Genomic DNA, 20,511 nt, shown 5'->3' on the forward strand with positions numbered 1-20,511 from the left:
CTGTGCGTGTGTGTGTCTTTGGTTTAGCTTGGCAGATGCTCCGTGCTCTGGGAACGCCACAAAATAAACAGTTGGAGTAACACGAACGAAGCTTAGCTGCTCCCCGCCCACCAGAAAACACAACTTCATGCACACGCTGCTACAGCAGCAGCAGCAGTAGCAGCTTATTCTAAGTAAGACTCAGTGACAAGCATGGCAATAATCTGTAGCTGGAGTGAGAGGTGTGAGGAAAAAGATCATTTGTGTTAACGTTGTTTTCCTTAGAATCTGATTACGGTGCAAATTAAAGGCTAAATTATGATCACAGTTCCAAATGTGCGAACAAAAGAGATGACGATTTTAGTCATGCCCCTTCATGTGCGTGAACAGCTGATCTATTTTGAAATTTTGTGGTAAGTCATTCACGCCTAAACTGCCAGACAGTAAATTCTAACTGTTGCTTATATTTTTTTACAATTGAGAGGAGAGTTCGCTGATCTTGACACAATCCAAATGTGTCTCACAGGTGTGAGTACTACTTGCAGGATAAATGTAATTTTAAGCCTTTAATGTACACAGAAGGAGCTGTTTAGAGTCTGATAATGTCCTCATTTTATGTCACATTCTTTGCTGGAGTTGAGGACTACAAGTTTAAAAAGTTAAAGAAAATCTATTAATGTGGAGTTAGAAAGAAGTTACCGGACTTCTGTAGCTTCTGCCCATATCTGATGTAGCCTACACCAGGTTGGGCAAAATGAAAAAGCAGACATCTCTGGGCCTGTTCAGACCTTGCATTAAGATCCGATCTGGGCTATCCGATCGCAAGTGGCCAGCTTTAGGTACGTGTGTTCAGACCTGGCGTTAACATCCAGATCTGAGCTCAGATTCAAACTCTGTATGCAAATAAACCCCGACATCATCTGGGGTGCAGTAGAATATTGTAACAGCTACTGTCTCTAATGGATCTCTCCCGCTGCTCCAGAGCAGAGAACAGTGCTGTTTTATGTGTGCGCGTCATGACTCTGGCACGTGTTAAGTTATTATTTATTGATCTCTACCCTGACGTTACTTAGACATGAAAAAATCGCAGATTATAACTCCAACCCTGGAAGTTTCCATATGTACCGTAATCTCTGGTAATAAAGGGAAATAAAGACATCAGTGATTGAGGAAATATGTGACTTCACATGGCTTCTTATACATCAACATGACTGCATCAACAGATAACACAGAATCACACTCGTGTACTCATATTAAGTACTTTCATTTGTAAATTCTTACTTAGATTCATTTATTTTTTAGTTCGTTAATGGCTACAAGGACAGAATATTTTAAAAGGCTCTTATTACTAATAAACCGACATCACTTGCAGTGCTTTTTCCTTTTCAGGTGATAATTTATAATAGCGGTGTATTTTTTTTTTCTGAATGAATGAGGGAAAACTCTGCTGACCAAGAGCACCCCTGCTGAGTACAAGAGGTCTTCAGTGTGACTCAGGACACGTTGCCTTCACACTACCAAAGGAATGCGGACACATGCGACCAAGAGCACCTCCAAATGTGGTCAGAGATCGGATCTCTCAAATGCAGGCTCAGTGCGTCCTGGGGGTGTTCACGCCTGTCTTTTATGTGACGGGATTGCCCAGATCGGATCTTAATGCAAGGTCTGAACAGGCCCTAAGATTCTGCTGCATCAACTTTTTTTAATTGTGCATGATTTATGTATTGTAGGTCTACAGGAAGGTGGTACAGGATATTAATTTACTCACTGATTTAGTCACTGTGTAGCACTGTGCACGCTGTGTGCTGTTTGGTGCTGGCCAGATCTGTGAACAGAGCTTTTTGGCTGAAAACTGCAGCCAGGTAACAGTGCTGATTATACAATAGCTGAGTTGGGAAACTGAAACGAGTAGACGCAGAGTTTGAGATTTATTGTCGGATTTGTCGCTATGAGCAGCACCTGTAATGTCAAGCCTAGCCATTTTCCGTGCACCTCACCAAAGCTCTGAATAAGTCACATCATCACACGTTGTTACAGTTTGGGTGTACCCGCGTCTTACGCTGAGTCAGCAGCGTGTCTGGGCTTAGAGGTGATAGGTTGTATGCAACTACTGGGCGAGACCAGCAGCATGCAGGGACACATGCAAGAGAACAGAACCGGTTTATCAGAGCAGTCAAAGGACAGTTTTCGTCATTGGGATTGCATAAGTTGTCAGCCATCTGATATTTTTCCAAGGTGCTCATCCCATTTATCAGTACACAGACCGGTATTTCCATGGGAATATTTTGTGTAATGGGCTACGTTGCATGCATTACTTGAAATATTTTTACAATTTTGGGGAGGTCTTGGGAAGATAAAAGAATGCCTGAAGGTACTGCTTGGTAAAACCTTACAACTTTTACCAATCAGCCTGAAATGTGGCCCACATGTGGACAATAATTGTTGGAAGACTTTTATTAATCATATTTTAATCAGTCATGCTTAAAAGAAATCTAATGCATTTGTTCTTTTTTTCGTAGTTGCTTTTAATGGTAGTCACTGCCCTATATTCTCACAGAGATGAATATATTCTGTATTTTTATACTAAAAGGTTCCTCTTCCATTTAAACTTAAACCAGGGTTCAATTTGCATGAGAAGTTATTACGTATTAAACAGATGGAAAGAATCATGAGGGTGCAAAACTGCCACTGTAGACAAGATTTAAAATATACTGCGATCCCACCGTGAAATGGGACGGTGACAGCTGCCTTGTTTCTTTCCAGCTTGAATTCTGGAAGCAAAGAGCACCGACAGGCCAGCGAGTGTCGGAAAGCTTTGTGTTGGTGTCTGAGTGATGGAGAGAAACCTAATTAAAATGATGCCTGACCCAAGCAAAATGCCCTTTGAGTCTATCCAGGTCACAGTGAGATGAACAGAATTCGACATTGTGAGGCTTCACAGTCTGGATTCATCACCGGTTTTGTAATTGAGGATCTGCCTTCATTAGCACTACTGTTTTGTGTAGCAACCCTGTGACATTCTGCCCTTGATATACTGCTGCTCAAATATATGAGGGGATCATTTCCACTGGGGATCGGCGGGAACACAGACCCCTTACTTTTTCAGTTTCGCGACTACAGTCTAGTTCTACAGTCCTTCTTACGGTCTTCAAATTATCCATGCAAGTGGATGCAAATGAACCCCGACATCATTTGGGGCCCAGTAGAATGTTGTAACAGCTGATGGCTTTTTTGGATCTCTACCACAGCTCCAGAGCCACAAACAGCTCTACATCATGACTTGGGCACACCCATTAAGTTATTATTTATTGATCTCCACCCTAGCTTTAGTTAGGCCTGCACATAACTCCAGCCCTGGAACTTTCCATATGCACCGTAATCTCCAGTAATGAAGGTAAATAAAGACGTCAGCAATCGAGGAAATACGCAACTTAACCACACACGGCTCCTTATACATGGTCAACAGGACATCAGTGATTAACAAAGAATCACACTCATGTACTCACATTAAATATTTTCATTTGTGAATTCTTAATCAGATTTATTAATTTTTTAGTTAACAGCTACAAGGCCAGATTAATAATACTCTCATTACTAATGAAAAAACATCACTTACTGTGCTTTTTCCTTCACAGGCAACCATTAATATCTTTTTTCTGAATGAATGAGGCAAAACTCTGCTGACACATGAGCAGCTCTGTAGAGTATAGGTGGTATTCAGTGTGATTCAGGACGCACTGCATTCACACTACCACAGGAATGCTGACACATGCGGATGAATGCGACCCAGGCCACTTTCAAATGTGGTCAGAGATCTGATCTCTCAAATGTGATCTCAGTGCGTCCCGGGGGTGTTCGCACCTGTCTTTAAGGTGATCGGATCTTAATGCAAAGTCTGAACAGGCCCTCGGTTCATATTACAGACGGTGCGTGGCAGTGCTGATCTTAATGAGTGCTTCTCTGCCCCTCTTTGTTCCCTGAGCTTTGACTCACAGAAACCCCGCTCGACCTTCTGATTGGCAGAGTTTGCCAAGGCTGCAGGGAGCCTGAGATAAGCTACCACAATTAAATCAATCCAATGATTTAATCAAAGTTAATCAACAAAAGAACAACCTTTTTCCCCACTGACTTTTCACTACGGCTTAACCCTTCAGGTCCTTGTACTGTGACCAGGTTGAATCAGACATTTAAAACACAAATCGTATCTAGAAGGATGCATTTTAGACTGTTGCAATGTTGTAGTGCACCTTTTGTGTTTGGTAGATCCCCATTTGAGAATTTTTGGGACAGGTTTAATATTGGTTTAATATAATTTTCACTGACTCATGGACAGCTTGGCTATGTCTTGACTGACAGTGTCAGCTTGTGCTAAATAAATTAACATGATGATTATACATAGATAAATAACGCACAGTGACCATCCCACCAGTATGTCACTGTTTGCTGAAACGTCACCAACATTTAGTCAAAAACTAGAAGTCTGCAGTGCACGCTTATACTTTACTGGACTATTTATATTTTATGGTGCTTCTAGTTAACATTATTAAGGGAAACGTTTTTCATTTTTTCTTTACTTATACATTTAATTGCCATGAGCGCCAGTTACTAAATTTTACAAAACATGTAATGAATTTAAAAAATATGAAACACTGTCACAGATTAAACCAACATAAAGTATATAAAATGGCTAATTCCACTGTGATATTTGAGCATAAAACACTCTGTACAATGAGTACTTTTAATTTTTCAAATATAGTGCATTGCTGCAAATACACAAATGTATTCTTTTTTCTTTTTTTTTTTTTTTGATGCAGGACCTGCTTTTGAATTGCTACTTTTTTTTTAACATGCTCCTTTTCCATTTGTGGAAAGTGTATCCAATCATTTTCTATGATGTAAGCAGAAACCAGGAAAACAGGTTTCATTATGATTAGTTATTACAGCTGTACCTGTGTGGGTGTGTGTTTAGGTGTGTGTTTGGGTGTGTGTGTGGGTGTGTGAGAGAGAGAGAGGGAGAGAGAGAGAGGACATGAAGAGAGATCAAGGAGTAAACTGAGGGACAGAGAGAAAACAGGTGAAGAGGACGTGTCACTTACATGTTATACCTTCTGCAGGTGTTTCTGTCCTAATAAACAGAACTGACAACACCGACAGAAGAGGTCTGTGTGTGTATTTTCCACTCTGAAATATTTTGAGTGCAGTGTTTCTTTTTTGGGACAAAGACTTCCTAAGTGGGTTGTTGGCTGGGTGGGGCTAAACTACTCATGAGTTTCCTGTGCAGTTTAAATACGCAGATACGCACACATCTGCAAATCTACTACACTCTAATACCGTAACAACACTGCAACACATTAAAGAATCTGGCGCAAGTAAATTCATTCCCTGCCTGTGACCTTTGCCCACAGACAGCTTGTGGTTGTGGTGGTGTGTTTGGAGCTTTCCCAGAAGGAAACACATGCTTCGCATTCCACTGAAAGGATCATTTATGTGATGGTTGTAAATAGTGTTGTTTGGCTGAGATTAGATTTTCCGAACCTGAAAGGGAACCAGGGCCACTGCTTGTGCAAGCACAGGACATAGAGTGTGTTTACATGCACCACAGTGTTCTGAAATCACCCCGCGGAATCAGTTTCAGAAATTGGTAGGAAATAACATTTTATTTCCAGTTATTTAGGAAAAAATATCTGGTTACCCAAAGCAAAATAATCAGTTTGAGACGTGAGGAGTTTCTGCCTTTCTGTTTTGTGTCATTGTAAATGTTTTTTGTACTTGTGTGTGAGTGCTTTGCACCCATGGCTCTGAAAAACACTAACATTTTCTGGAAAGCACATCCAGCATATTTGCATTTGGCATACTTAAGCACAGACATGAATATAATTGTCTCCATTTTTATAATTGCTCATACAGTTCTCTATTTTACTACTACTTGCTATTCAACTGCTCTCTCTCTGATCAGTGTTCATTTCTGGCTCTAGCGACTTTGATTTGATATATATGTATATACAGCAGCCTTATATGACTTGTATAAAATCTCCAGAACATAATTAGTGTAAGACTGTAGCTTTTAGCCAGTTGTCTCATGCATTCAGTCGGCACAGTACACTTCTGCTGAACTTTTGCTTGGGTTCTATCAATCTGTGTTATGAAGCTGACAAGTCTAAATGTAATAATGGTTAGGATGTATAGTTGAGGACAAATTTAGAAAGGTTTATGTATGAAAAATAAACACATATAAAGCCAAAGGCTGTCACTGATAAGAAATCAGCACTGGTTGCAGTGTCTGATTTCACTTACAGCATTTAGGGAAGTAGTTTAATAAAGCTCCGCCCCTTCTGTGACTGACTCTGACAAACCAGGAAACTGTTGTGCTCTCTTACCGAGGGAAGATATACGCACACCACGAGAAAGACGATTTACTGCCAAAAAAAGGCTCCCACTGAGAGAAGACAGCTACCGGAGCAACTTGAGGTGCACGGATACTTGGATTACTGCCAGTTCATTGTCATGGACCGCCTGAGAGAGCTCAAAGTGAAGCTTGCTTGCTTGGAGTGTTCCGGAAGACTGGGTGAAACCACACAATACTGAATCACTGTGCTGCCTGCCTGTTTTGTCCTTAGCTTCATTCATGGCTTCGTCAACTTATTTCCTTGAGAGTGACCTCTCCTGTCCAGTTTGCCATGATATCTTCAAAGATCCTGTTCTCCTCTCATGTAGCCACAGCTTCTGTAAAAGCTGCCTGCAGAGCTGGTGGTCTGAGAAACAAATCAATGAGTGCCTGGTGTGTAGGAGAAGATCCTCAAGGAGCAAACCCCCTTCCAACTTGGTGTTAAAAAACCTATGCGAGGCTTTCATACGGGAGCGAGATCTGAAAGCGTCTCAAGCTCTCTGTAGTCTTCACATTGAAAGACTCAAGCTGTTTTGTCTTGACCACCAGCAGCCGGTGTGTGTCGTCTGTCGGGATTCAGAAAAACACACAGACCACAGGTTCAGACCCATCGACGAAGCAGCAAAACATCATAGAGAAAAAGTTAAGAAACTTATCAAGCCGTTCCAGGAGAAACTGAAGCACTTACACAAGGTCAAAGGCAACTGTGATCTTATATCAAAACATATCAAGGACCAGGCTCAGCACACAGAGGAACAGATTAAGCAGCAGTTTAAGAGGATTCACCGGTTTCTGGAAGAGGAAGAGAAGGCCAGGATCTCTGCTCTGAGAGTGGAAGAGACACAGAAGAGCCAGATGATGAAGGAGAAGTTTGAGACTGTCAGCAGAGAGATAGCAGCTCTGACAGATATAGTAAGAGCCACAGAGGAGGAACTGAGAGCTGCAGATGTCTCATTCCTACAAAGCTGCAAGGCTTTGGTAGAAAGAGTCCAGCAGGAGAAAACCCTCCTAAATGACCCACCGCTGTTGACAGGAACCCTGATAGATGTGGCCAAACACCTGGGCAATCTGACCTTCAATGTCTGGGACAAGATGAAGAAGATAATCTCCTACACTCCTGTGATTCTTGACCCAAACACTGCCCATCCTGAACTTGTGCTGTCTGAAGATCTTTGCAGAGTTAGATGGGGACAAGGACAGCGTCTTCCCGAAAACTCAGAGAGAATTCAAGACCTCAGCTCTGTCCTGGGTTCTGAGGGCTTCGACTCGGGGACTCACAGCTGGGATATTGAGGTTGGAGACAATGAATACTGGGAACTGGGGGTGCTCTCAAGGTCAGTCGAGAAGAAGGACTACACAGGGTCTGGACTTTGGAGAATTCGATTCTACAATGGTAAATACAGAGCATGCTCTGAATCAGACCCGGACAATGATCTCACTGTGAACAAGACATTCCGGAGGATTCAAGTGCATCTGGACTGGGAGAAAGGAAAGTTGTCATTCTCTGATTCTGATACTGATACCCTAATACACACCTTCACTCATAGTTTCACCGACAGGCTGTTTCCATATTTTAACTCGGTGAATAATCTCCCTCTGAAAGTGTTACCACGGAAGGTCTCTGTAAGTAAATGAGGCTTTACTGTCAATAAATGGCAATGGAAGTCATTTAAAGCATCGTCCATGTGGAGGAAATGATACATCGGGGATGCACTCATCAGGAAAACAAGTGTTTGCATGGAAGCCATGGATGTACTACAATAATATAACAAGACCGGTATTTATCTAACATCTAAGAATAAAGCACCACTTAAGAGTGATACAATTCTCAACTCAGTGTGAGCAGGCATATTTATCATGTAATGCCTTTTAGAAAATTATCTCAGAAGAGAAAATGTTCTTCACAATCACAGTTAAATGCAACTCAGTCACTGGCAACATAGTTTTGTTGTTGTTCTTGTCATTGGTATATTTATGAACTGTGCTAGAGTCAGCAGGAGAAAGTAGGAGCAGATGGTATCCAGAATCGCATCTTCTAGTCTAGTCTGGTCTATTGTTTCAATCTTTTGGATGTATGACTTTTATATTATGTTGGCTTTTCATAGGATTTAAATGTCTGAATCTAGCAGTGCTATTTTGGCATATTAGACTCAAAATACAGAAAGTATCAGTGATTTAAAAAAATAATAAACCATAGTCCACTGATGGAAATATAGTCTAATGCCTGTTGATTAGATTGACTGTGTGTCTGACAACAGGATGCCTCAAAAAAGTGCACTATCCATACATTTTCCGGACTGACTGACCTCAAGCCAAAGAAAAGTCAATTAAATTTTGGTGGTGGTCCAGATCTGGGAGATCCACCATTAAACAATTATTGATCAGAGCCACAACTGTGAAACTAATGGTGATAGAGGCTTGATACTAATTCCTAAGGGGGGTTTGAGAAATCAAGAAATCAATTCAAGGTGGCCTAAGAATGATATGATATGAGTGGAACAGTAGTATTGTTGAGATTTCTGACATTGCTTAATTATGTAAATGCCTCATTCAAGAATAAAGCAGTTGAAAATGTGAGCTTTGCAGATGTTCCAGGTTCACTCCATGAGTGTTTTTCATGTTCTTAGGCTGCGAGGGTGGCATGCCTCTCACCCAGTTAAACAATTAAACTTCTGACCTTGCAGCAGGAATTTCTCGGCCCCTCTTACAGCAGAGCGAGACCCAAAGACACAGCTGACCCCCTTTAACCCAGTGCTTTCTGAAAATGACTTTCACTTATTCCAGTTCAGTTGATCAGAGGCCTGCAGATATGTGCATGTAGGCCACTGATAACCAGAGGGAATCAACAGCTGAGTGAATCGGCGATGTGACGCTACCCCTTGGTTCAGGGCACAATTACCCCCAGTTGCCACCATTTACGCTAAAACTCTGACATGGTTGAGAAGCTTCTGCATGAACACTTTTCTATCCAGTGGAATGAAGACTACATATTGTCTTATGTCAACTGTACAATTGTGTAGAAAAATTATGCAATGCTTACTGATCATATCGATTAGACACATTTATTTGTAATGGTTGAAGAGTGTTTTTCCACTACTTGCAAGTTTTCTTTGATTTCACAAAAAAACAGTGTACAAAAAAAAAAGACCTTTCAACGATCAGTGTCTTTAAAAGTGATGAAGCATTTATTCTATAGTCAATAATTGGTGGTCTGTAAGCTTTTAAAAGCAAACTTTAGCTGATGGATGGAGGAGGAATCTAATCTTAGCTGGCTGGATTGATCGAATCGAGCCCGTGTCTGCTGCTCGGTCAAGGAGAAACACACTGAGACATGGTTGTGCAGAGGGAATGAAGGATTTGAACTCGGTTTGATAAAATCTTTCTCGGATCAGCAAACTTTTCTTTTGCCTCTGAAGTGCTGAGGCGGCGTTGTGTCACTCTGTCTGTCTGTCTGTCGTTGCCTTTGTATTTTTGTCAGTAATTTTTGTTACAGCTCTATACACTAGAGAGTCACCATGTGCTCTCCCAGGCTGGGTATTAAACCTCCCAACTATTTGGCTACATACACTGATCAGCCACAACATTAAAACCACTGATATAACATTGACCATCTTGTGACGATTCAATGTTCTGCTGGGAAACTTGTGGACCTGGCATTCATGTGGATGTTACTATGACATGTAGCACCCACCTAGACCAGACCAGGCACCCCCACCCCATAGCAATGACACTCCTTGATGGCAGCAACCATCCCCAGCAGGATGCAGCCCCTCTTCTGTGCCAGACACCACAGGACACCCTCAGAAGGCCCATGTCCATTCTCTGACGAGTCAGAACAGTTTTGGAGGCACAAGGGAGACCTACGCAATATTACGCAGGTGGTCATAATGTTATGCCTGATTGGTGTATAAAACTGTTATAAACTGATTATTAAAAAGGTGTTAAGACACAGAACTGGCATTAAATGATTAGATTAGATTCACATTCTGCTTTATGTACATATACCTTCTCAAGAAACTTTCTCTAATGCCGCTCGTGCTGTGTGTAGTCAACATTTGTTTGTCTTTATATTCCTCCAAGGTAATGTCAAATTGAAACAGATCCCCAGCTGTAAAACCTTTTCCTTTGTTTTTTTTCTCACCTTAAATCCTTCTTCTTTTTATTTTTTACCCTTTGCAACATGCCATCCTCAGTCATTTACTGCAGCGTGACTACATAATTCCAGGTGGAGCATTAAGAAAGCTTTCAAGCCTTCTGCGCGCCGCTATGTCCTGACCTCTGTGTCTCAGACTCACCGATGCGGAACAGAAGGTTGGCCTGTGAGCCTCTAAATAGGACGCTTTTCCTGTTGTGATATGGCGGCCCTCTTCTGTCCCTGTATCACTGAATGTGTAAAACTGCAAAAATTACAGAAAAATCTATCACTGCAGTAGCAAAAAGCAATGCTTAACATTGACTCACACACTATATTCTAATCAATTGAAAAGCTTGTTTCCATATAACGCTTTGCTAATTCCATGTATTTTTATCTTTTACTATCTGCAGTAGAAGACATTGTATTTCTGGCGTGACTGCACCTACTGCCAAGGTGTGTGGAGGAGGAAAATAAATATATAAAAAAGGATCTTTTTAGATAGTAAATAATATAAAAAGGTCAAGACTCCAGCCTCCCCCAGTATATGGAACAACAACCAATCTTCAGTTGTTTCATATATTACAAGTGTTGCTGGAGTCCTGACCTTTTTATATTATTTACTATCTAAAAAGATCTGGTGCTTATAGTAAAGGAAATGTGCATTTTAAAAATATATTTTCTAGTGTCTATGCCCCGAGTACTCTGGATAATCTACAGTTCAGTAACCGTTCTATAGACGGAATTTCTGACAGCAAAGTGAGGGTTTGTGTATAGTCATGGATAAAACATTGACAGGGAAACTAAATAACCAGCTGGAACTGACCCAGGGCAACGACAGTAGTGTATGTTGTGTATGTATCTTAACCCCAAAGCCACCATGGCAACCCTGGTGTTTGGCTCTGTTGAAATGTAAAGTGTAATAATAACAATTGTAAACCCACAGAAAATCTATTGGGGACAGTTTCAATAATCATTTATACCTTAGTCGGCTTTAGACACAAACAAAGAACTTTTGAGCTTCTAGCATATCCACCACCAGCCAGAACTATCATTATACAGACAGCGGTTTGTCCTCTGATTTGGCAGCCCTAGTGGTGTCAGAAAATACAACTCCAGTGTGGCCAAGCAGACCAATAAGCCAAGGCCTCTGCTTTGGTTCTCTTTGCAAAGCTGAATAATCAGTCCTCTCTCTGTTAGTTCATGTTTTTTAATCTGATCTGCGGGAAAGCATCACGACATGTAGATGAATTGACCCCAGTGCTACTACAAAGCACCATGGACACATTAAGGCGAGCTGATTAATTTAGCAACTAGACCTTGAGCAGAGAGAGATGAATAATCTGGCTGAAGCCGCCTAAATCCGTTATTATAGAGCAATGACTTTGAATGACCTCTCCGGGGATCCCTCTCAGTTTCCATTGGGCTTTGTGTAGTATATGACTGATAGGACTGTAAGGCATGTTTTTACTACCTGTAATTATCCTTACATGTGTTCTGTGTATATGTGTATTGTCCCAGAAAGAAGGTCATAGTGGCAGAGACTAAAACAGACGTAAGGGAGAACAAACCCCCAAAAAAGGACAAGTGCAGCAAGTAAACAGATAAAGATGAAGCAAATAGAAAGCTGAAAGACTGAATCATATTTCTTATCTGCACTCCTTGTCCCAGTCGCAAGCTTTTCCGATTTTTTTATTTATTTTTTATTTTCTGTTGACTGATAAGACTGTTCTGCGGAAAATGGATTCTGAAAAGCTGCAGAGTCAGAGCAACACGAGAGGGGAGAGGAGGTCCATGTGGAAGCTGTGTCTCTCAGCACACTGATGCTCAGTGTTATTCACCCAAACAGGATGATGAAGCCGTTTTCTCACCAAGTAACAAGTGTTGGGACGAGCGTCTCAGACTGTGGGTTGTCACACAGGGATTGCACTTTCATTCAGCATTTAGGATGTCCACTCAAGTCCTATACGTGCAGGAATGTTTCAGCATTTGAAGAACTCCACTGAGATGAAACTTGACAGCGACCCACAAGCTGAAACTTGACATGTTTGCACTTTGAAAATGATGAAATGATAGATATGGATCAAATGTATCACTGTGCAGACGAAGAAATTGCAGGCCAGATACAAGTACTATCAAAGTATCAGGAGACGATGTGTTTTTATGCACTCAATCAAGAATACGAACACAACACTGTCACATAATACAGACTTGTACTACAAACCACTAAAGAATATAGTTGTCATTTGTATTCCGCTGTAATTCTGCATGACATATACGGATCTGTGAAGACACTGATATCTAGAATTTAAACTAAGTTACCAAAAGTTTAAACAAAGCTGAATAGCAGAAAGTAATGAGACCAAAGAAGGTAAGAGTAGTGGTAAATGGTGAAATAGTGATTTATCACCCTCTCATAAAGTTGAACATGTCATCAGTTTAAGGAAATATCTAACTGTGTATCATGGTAGGTACAAACATTTATTTTACTTTTCTTTTATTATTATTTTCAAGGAGTGTCCAGTGGGAACAGATCCTCATTGCTGATACAGTGTTTCTTGGCAAGCTTTTTTTTCAGTCAGAGCAGTAACTGGGGTGATGGCATGTATAAATGTTATGTATCACCATGGTTGCGAGTCTGGGTTTCACACAGTCTAATTCTTTTGTAAAGACTGATGGATATTTAAAAACTTCCACATTTCACAGCAATATCAAAGTCATTCATATTGGATTTACACACACTTAAATGAATTATATGCACAGTAGTGTTATATGTCATGTACAGTATGTATCTTAACTCCAAGGCCACCATGACAACCCTGGACTTTGTTGTTGTTGAAAAGAAAAGTAAAAGCTAGAATGATCATTGTTAATCCACAGAAAAGGTATTGACAGCACTTCCAGTAATCAGTTACTCCTTCCTGCCTTCTTGAGGCTGTAGACTTAAGACTCTTGACACAAAGCATCAGAGCCTGATACTCAGTAAAGATATTCTTTTTTTCCTATTAACTGTTGATCAGTTTTATAATGCTAGTGAAAGTTATGGCCACATAATTCCTAAGAAGCTGCACAACTTTCCCAATGCGGTTGTGTTAATGACATAGGCCTCTCCCAAGTGATCCTCGGGAAGTGAGGTCAGAGGGGCCTCAGGAAACACTCTCATCTGTTTCCTGTGTAGAATCTTCACTCCCCAGCCCCCAGCCCCTCCACCCCCCAGCTTGTTTTTGTCTGGAAACTTGTCCCGTTTTATCCGTTTGGTGTTTTTCAGTGTCGCACGCTCATTTTCTCCCTGCTGTGTCTCTACGTCCACAGCTGTTGTGCACACAGATATTCAGCGGTTGTGAATATCTGTCTGGCTGCAGCCTTTATCCTTGGCAAGCCGGCTGCAGACACTTTGTCTTCAACAAACTTTTTTTTTTTCTGACTGTCTGATTCTAAGCCACATCTAACCCATCATACAGTGTTCTAACACATCTCTATGCCCACAAGATGAATAAACATATTATAGACTGTCCTTGTCAAGAGGACTTAATCCACTTAAATACTTCACAGGACCCTGAGCCTCTAAGTTCGCAGTTCCTGTGGATATGTATGGGTCTGAGTGGTTCAGGTAGGCGTGATGCAATATAATGCTTTTATTCATCATAGAGAATGTTCTCAGTGGTATTTGTGGCTTTACCGACACAGCAGTATAATATGCCTTATCCAAATGTAGAAGTCCAAACTGACTACATAAGAATTTAAAAGCAGAGAAAGCTACAGAACAGATCACAAGTGAGTTATTCAGTAGAAGCATTGGCAAACTGGATTCTTAATTAACAGTGTGATTTGAATGCATTACGCCTGTGAAGATCACACTTAACACCTTCCCATACTCAAGTACTTCCTCCGCTTGCAGTCTTACTCTTGTTTGTGCTCTCGTAAGGATCTTCAGTCATGGTCCAAGAACTGCACCTGTTCATTTTTAATTCATATATATCCCAGTATGATACAAATGACTCAAATTGGGCTTGCTTTGTAGTTTTAATTCCCCATTATTTGGGAGCAAACTGGTGTGAACAACTGTTTCAGTATTTTTGACCAAAAGCTGAATAATAAATACACTTATTCTGTTTTTCTATACTGTCAGAGGACTCATTGCAGTGTAACACATCACAGCACAGGAACCTAAAGCAATAATTCTCCTGGATATATGTGGGATGAGTGGTACAAGTAGGCGTGAGGCGATGTATTGGTCTTATTCATCTTAAAGGATGTTCTCTGTGTTATTTCTGTCCTTACCAGAAATACCAAACAACTAAATATACCTTATCTGCAATGTTTTCCCTCATGTGGCCTACCACACTGAATACATAATAATATTCAGAATATGAGCACAATATGAAAGCATATGTTTGAGCTCTGATAGACTTTTTTTTTTTTTCATGAAAATGGCATGCCCTATGAGCCTACCTAGCTGACATTCATACTATATAAAAATTATAGTTTGGGTGGTCACTCGGTTTTGTTGGTTGGTTGTTTGGTGGGTTTGTTGGTTAATTGGTTGGTTGATTGATTGATTGATCGATCGGTTGGTTGGTTGGTTGGTTGGTTGGTCAGTTGGTTGATTGGTTGATCAGTTGGGTTTTTGTTGATTGGTTGGGTGGTTGGTTCGTTGATCGACAAGCCAGTCGGTCCATTGAATAAGCTGAATGTTAAATATCATGGCATCTATGCAAATACGGCCACCCCACTGAATGAGTGGAACTTTGCTTAACCTGGTGAGGGTTTGCAAAATACATTAATCTTCATATGGGGGCTGCATTCATAAGAAGGCTAAGAACCATTGCTTTAGCGCAACCCAATTTGTTGTGTATTTTTATGGTCACAAGAGGATGGATGTTTTCCTCTTGCACCACCATCAAGTCGGACTTGCACGCAGGAAACATCAGACTAATGGGAATTTAGGCATCATAGTTTACCAAACAGTTAAGCGTTTCTATAAATCATGAAGCACTTCACAGCAGTGCTCAGTGTAGATTTAAAGTGTTTTCATGAGTATGTTTAATCTACTAACCAGTGTATCCCCTACCATTATATTAGGGGTGCCCTCTAACGGCACCCCTCGTCCCCCCCTTTAAGGTCACACGCGCACGTGCGCCCCCGTCCTCGAAGCTATATACCTAGGGAAAGCACTGACTAACCATGCTAAAAATAACTTTACACTGCATAACTTCAAGACAGATGCTTACCTCAGAAGAGGATTATTGTAATTCTTTTGATGTGAGCGTTGATGCGTTGACACGTTGTATTCAGGTATTTAGTCTGAGGCAGACAGCATGTTGTGAGGGAATGTGTCTTGGAGCTTGTCTGCTTCTGTGAGACCCAGGCAGGCAGACAAGCATATTGAGGTTGACACATTTACCCAACCACTTTTGGGAGAAAAGCTGGTGCTGGATGAAAAATTGTACGTAAGTGTAACCTCCTTCTGCCATCCAGCAGAAGGATCAAATGAAGAACCTTGTGCAGGGCATAAATCAGTTGTGTTATGAGCAGAGGAATTCCTTTTGTGGAGTATGCTTTCTCCCTGAAATCTCAGTCACTTGCACAGCTTGGTGGTACGTGTTCACAAAAGTAAGACCTAAACTCCTTGCAGGTGACACGTCCTTTACATGAGAAAATCAGACCAGACTACCGTGAGAACACACAGTGCTTAGTCTGTACTTATAAATAGATCGAGAGATGTCAAGAGAAACAAGAGTTATGATTGTCTTTTTCCCGTTCTGGCCCCATGTTCTTGTGGATTGTTCTAAATGTCCTAGGATTAGAGGGAAATCTGTGAAATTTGCTGCAGATTTTCATCCGTCTCAAAAGAGGATTGCTGGCAAACCTTTGGCCACTAGTTAAAGTAAAAACCTTTTGGGGGGCTGACTATTATCATCAGTCGCCTCTTCCTGCTGTGTAGAGCTCAGAAGGTATGAAATGTTTATTGATGATTAGCATTGATATCATCTGGAACAAATGACTGCGCAAGATTATTTGCGGCGCCATAACTACGGGGTATACGTGCCTCTAATGTCGATTGATTGACAAGTTACAAATGAGAAATTGACCTCATTGATAAAACATAATGAGCAGAGGTGCAAGGTTTGGTAAGATATTCACTAGCATGTCAGTTTAAAGTATCTGGTTATTTTGACAACTGGGGTCTGGTTACTAAATGGAACCGGCAATTGGAGCAACAACAACAAGTTCAACACAGTCATCTATCTTACTGTTTGTTACTTACTTACGTACGAGATTCTCAAAAACATTAAACCTCACCTTTAATGCTACATGCAGAAACCTACAGCATTTGGATTACATTAAGTGTGTGTGTGTGTGTGTGTGTGTGTGTGTGTGTGTGTGAATGATGAAGAGTCAGCAGTCCTAGCTGTGTCATTAACTGATGCTGTCACAGTCATGTGTCATCAGCCATTGTTGTCTGAAGCAGCCAGTCTGACAGCAGGAGCTTGTGTCCTGATCCTTGACGTAACATTACTGGGAAGAAAATGGACCGATTCAACCAGCTGGCTGTCTCACCGCAGGACTCGTGCAAGAACTGCATTGTCTGCGATCGGAGCAGGCTAATTGAATCTTTGTGGGTGTGTTTATACTGGTGACCTTAAGATTGGAAAACGTGAAATATCACAGATGGAACTCTTCCAGGGAAATTTTCCTGGTTGAATCATTGGCACAGAAGACGAATAGCTCTGTTAGTAAATATAATGTTGACGGAGAAGATAACCTGCACTTCCAAACTGCTTTTCAGTAAAATTTGAATAACGTCGTATTAGCTTCACATCTGCAATTAATGGTGAGGTGAACACTTCGTAGAAACCTGAGTTTATATCAGTTCACTTACAGATTGTGAAAGTTTGTCTCCGAAAAGCAATGACGCGGCACTCTGATTTTACTACAGCTCTGCATTTTGTTTAATGTAGTGTGGGACAGAGCTGTAACAATTAGTTGATAGAAAAAATATTCTGCAAATATCATGGAACCTGATAAAAATTAAATATTATCAGGTTCCAACTTCTCAAGTGTCAAGAAGTTTTGTATCTTTGTCACGTGCAATGTGTTGGATGTAATGAGAATAATATAATGATAAGTAATACAATGGATATAATGGATTTTTGGAGATATCACTTTGGATTCTGTGATATTTTTGACATTTAGAAGGGAAAGTGTAAAGTTGAAGTCAGATGCTTTTGATTAAACCGCTAGTATTATTATTTATCCGTGGCCTGGGCGGAGCGGTTTAAAAGTGAGAGATGGGTTGCAAACATAGGAATTCATTCATCGCTTATGTGCTTCAGAAATAAACTGTGACTTGACTTGATGTCCGTTGAATCTTTCGCAGATTTTTCCAAACTGAGTTTTTGGTTGATGTCGTCGTCAATCCTTCATCTGCCGCCCAATACTGTAAAATCACATCAGAAAATTGTTTGTGAAATTGTTGTTCATTATTTTTAGCAATGATGATTTTAGAGTGAGTTTACACAAGAATATTTTGTATATGCACCAGAGAAAGAAAATGGGATTCTGTGATTGTCTCATGCCAGATACGCTCTCAAGCTCAAATAAATAATCGCACACTATCACACAACAGGAAGATCCCACATGGCCGGATTTTGTGCGAATGCAGCTGAAGGGCACCCTTCATCCAGCAGCTTCTGCTACTGTGTGCGCGCGCACCCCAGCCCGAGATAAGAAGAAAATAAGAACATACATGCAGACGACAGGGTCACACTGGAATGGTGCTTTCACACCTACTGTATATTTGGTCACAATTAAGGGGCTAAATGATACATTTTGTTGTAAACATTTTGCAGGAAATATTGGATTTCAGAAAATCTGGAAATAATCTAATCAAAAATGGAGCATCATCAGTGATTGGGGCACTAGCATCCATTTCTATTCTGCAGTTCATGTAGCAGTTTTCTTTATATGAACATCATGCTGTTCACGAATTATTAACAGTATGATGAGATGGCACAGGGGTCAACATCGTTATATCCCTCCAGATTGAGCGAAACTCACGTCTACGCTCACAGTTGGAAAAATGATGCGTTCAGTTCACACTTCACAAAAATATGAACGCCGTTCATTGAATGCGTTCATGCACAACACTGGGTATTACTTTTACATGAGTCTATGCTTTGATTGTTAACAACAGATTGCTTAGCTCCCAAGGGGCACACAGACAAAAAAGAAATGTGTTTGAAGGGGAGGTTGGCTAGACATTCTGCCCTATCAGCTTAAATGAGCTCTCAGTTTTGCCAGGTTCCTATGGTTAGCTTGGTGTACCTAAGCAGTGGCCACATGACAGTAAAAAAAGTGTAAAATGAGCAGTCTCGTTCCTCTTCATGCATACATTACATTTTCAGACTTTGCAGTATTTCGGAGCCAAATGCCAGCAGATGTTGACAAAGTTCACGGAGCTGGCTGTTTGTCAAGTGTGTTAAATACCTCACACTTCTCAAAAAGACACACGCATCGTGCCTTGCAGTATTTCCCTGAAATGCTCCCCTGCAGCCTCTCTAGTTCTTTTAGCTCCTTGCAGTGTGTTACGGCGTCTTGCTACACTCTCACACAGAGGCTGATTGGTAGTGGTACAAGTGGGTGCGAGGCAAAGTGTGATTGTGATTAATGCCCACTGGTTGGAAAGAAAGGTGGGCTTTTCTGCTGCGTCGGCTATGGTTGAGCTTCCTCTGCCATCTGCTCGCGCTCTCTCTCTCTCCACTTTCCTCGTTTATATAGATGGATCGAGTACAGAAAGGAATAAAATAGTGGGTGCTTCCAGTGCTCGTCTGGTGTCAGTAAATGTGTAGCAGCAGCGAGGCTCAAAGATAAAATAACACAATGGGAGTAAGATGTGATTTCGGATGTCACAAATTCTTTTTTTTTTTCCTTTGAGAAAGCTGTCATTTTAATTCTGAAGTAAGAGTAAATTAACAGAAAGTGAAGTTGTTGTGTTTATGACAAAATAACAATGTGAATATGCACTAATATTAAAATGTAGCTAATCTTGTCGCTGGACCACAATACCAATAATGACATTTAGACAAATTGCCTCCGTAAAGTCTTGCAGATATGGACTTACAGGACGATCCCCAGCTCCTTTGCCTTTGTCCTCTGCATCAGCCTCATGTCCCACCGGGCTGCAGGCAGGATGAATAGGTAATCTACTAGTGAGGCTGCCCAGGATTACAATGATGGAGGGGATCTGAGCTATTCTCTGCCAAGCTCATAAAATTCTCTCAATCCACACTGGCAGCTGCCAGGCCTTTCTCACCACGCTAATGTTCTCAATCTGGGTTTGAAGAGCTGAGCTCAAGCTCACCAATCCCCTCTTCACTGTGCGCCACGGTGTTCGCGCTCACATGCTTCTGTGTGTGTGTGTGTGTGTGTGTGTTTGCAAAACAAACAAATGGATAACATGAATAGGATTTTCGAGGTGAGCCCGTTGCTCTGGAGTCAATAGGGGGCTTATGTTTGGTTTATGATTATAAATTTTAAAGCAGGAGATGGCAGCACAAACGGGCTCGTGAAAATACAAAAGTGTGTGTGACTCTTTAGAAATGCGGCTGTTAAATAGAGCATCTGATGTGGTCAGCGTGCATGCAGAAAAGTTTTTCCTCTAACTTCCAGTTGGGCTGCATAGAAACACAACACAAAGCTCTCCCTCCACGCACACACCCTAAGTGGATGATGTGGACTCTGTTCGGAAGCATTGTGGTCTACAAAGTGTTCCACCGTCACAGAATAAAGCCATAAATCGGATGAAGTTAGCGGTGCAGGGCCGGGCCGGTGCGCTCCCTCTGGACTCGGCAGATACTGGTCTGTTTGTATGAATGTGGGCGAGGACAAAAGTGTGGATGCTTTTGTTCCTGCTGCACATTTATTGATTATGTTTATGCTGTTAGTGCTTCAATTGGCGGACAGTACCTGGACAGAACTGACAAGAAAGATTATAAAAGAAGAGCTGGAGAGG

The 20,511-nt window shown here is 41.2% G+C and overlaps 2 protein-coding genes across 5 annotated transcripts in view; both read left to right on the forward strand.

Annotated features, from left to right (window-relative positions):
* The window catches only part of LOC311508735 (pleckstrin homology domain-containing family A member 5-like), a gene marked incomplete at its 5' end in the record, with an annotated part of 191,409 nt that overhangs the window by 11,448 nt on the left and 159,450 nt on the right, over window positions 1-20,511 (forward strand). The gene's annotated exons all lie outside the window — the stretch shown is intronic.
* LOC311508738 (nuclear factor 7, ovary-like) lies at window positions 5,081-9,359 on the forward strand. Its single transcript, XM_084573674.1, has one exon. It carries the CDS (start codon window positions 6,605-6,607, stop codon window positions 7,997-7,999), a length of 1,395 nt encoding a protein of 464 aa, XP_084429800.1. The 5' UTR covers window positions 5,081-6,604; the 3' UTR covers window positions 8,000-9,359.

The sequence above is a fragment of the Chelon labrosus genome, assembly GCF_963514085.1.
Source record: "Chelon labrosus genome assembly, chromosome: 23".
NCBI classification, from domain to species: Eukaryota; Metazoa; Chordata; class Actinopteri; order Mugiliformes; family Mugilidae; genus Chelon; species Chelon labrosus.

Coding starts and splice junctions, on each gene's coding strand:
- LOC311508738 (XM_084573674.1), top strand. CDS start 6,605: ATGGCTTCGTCAACTTATTTCCTTGAGAGTGACCTCTCCTGTCCAGTT.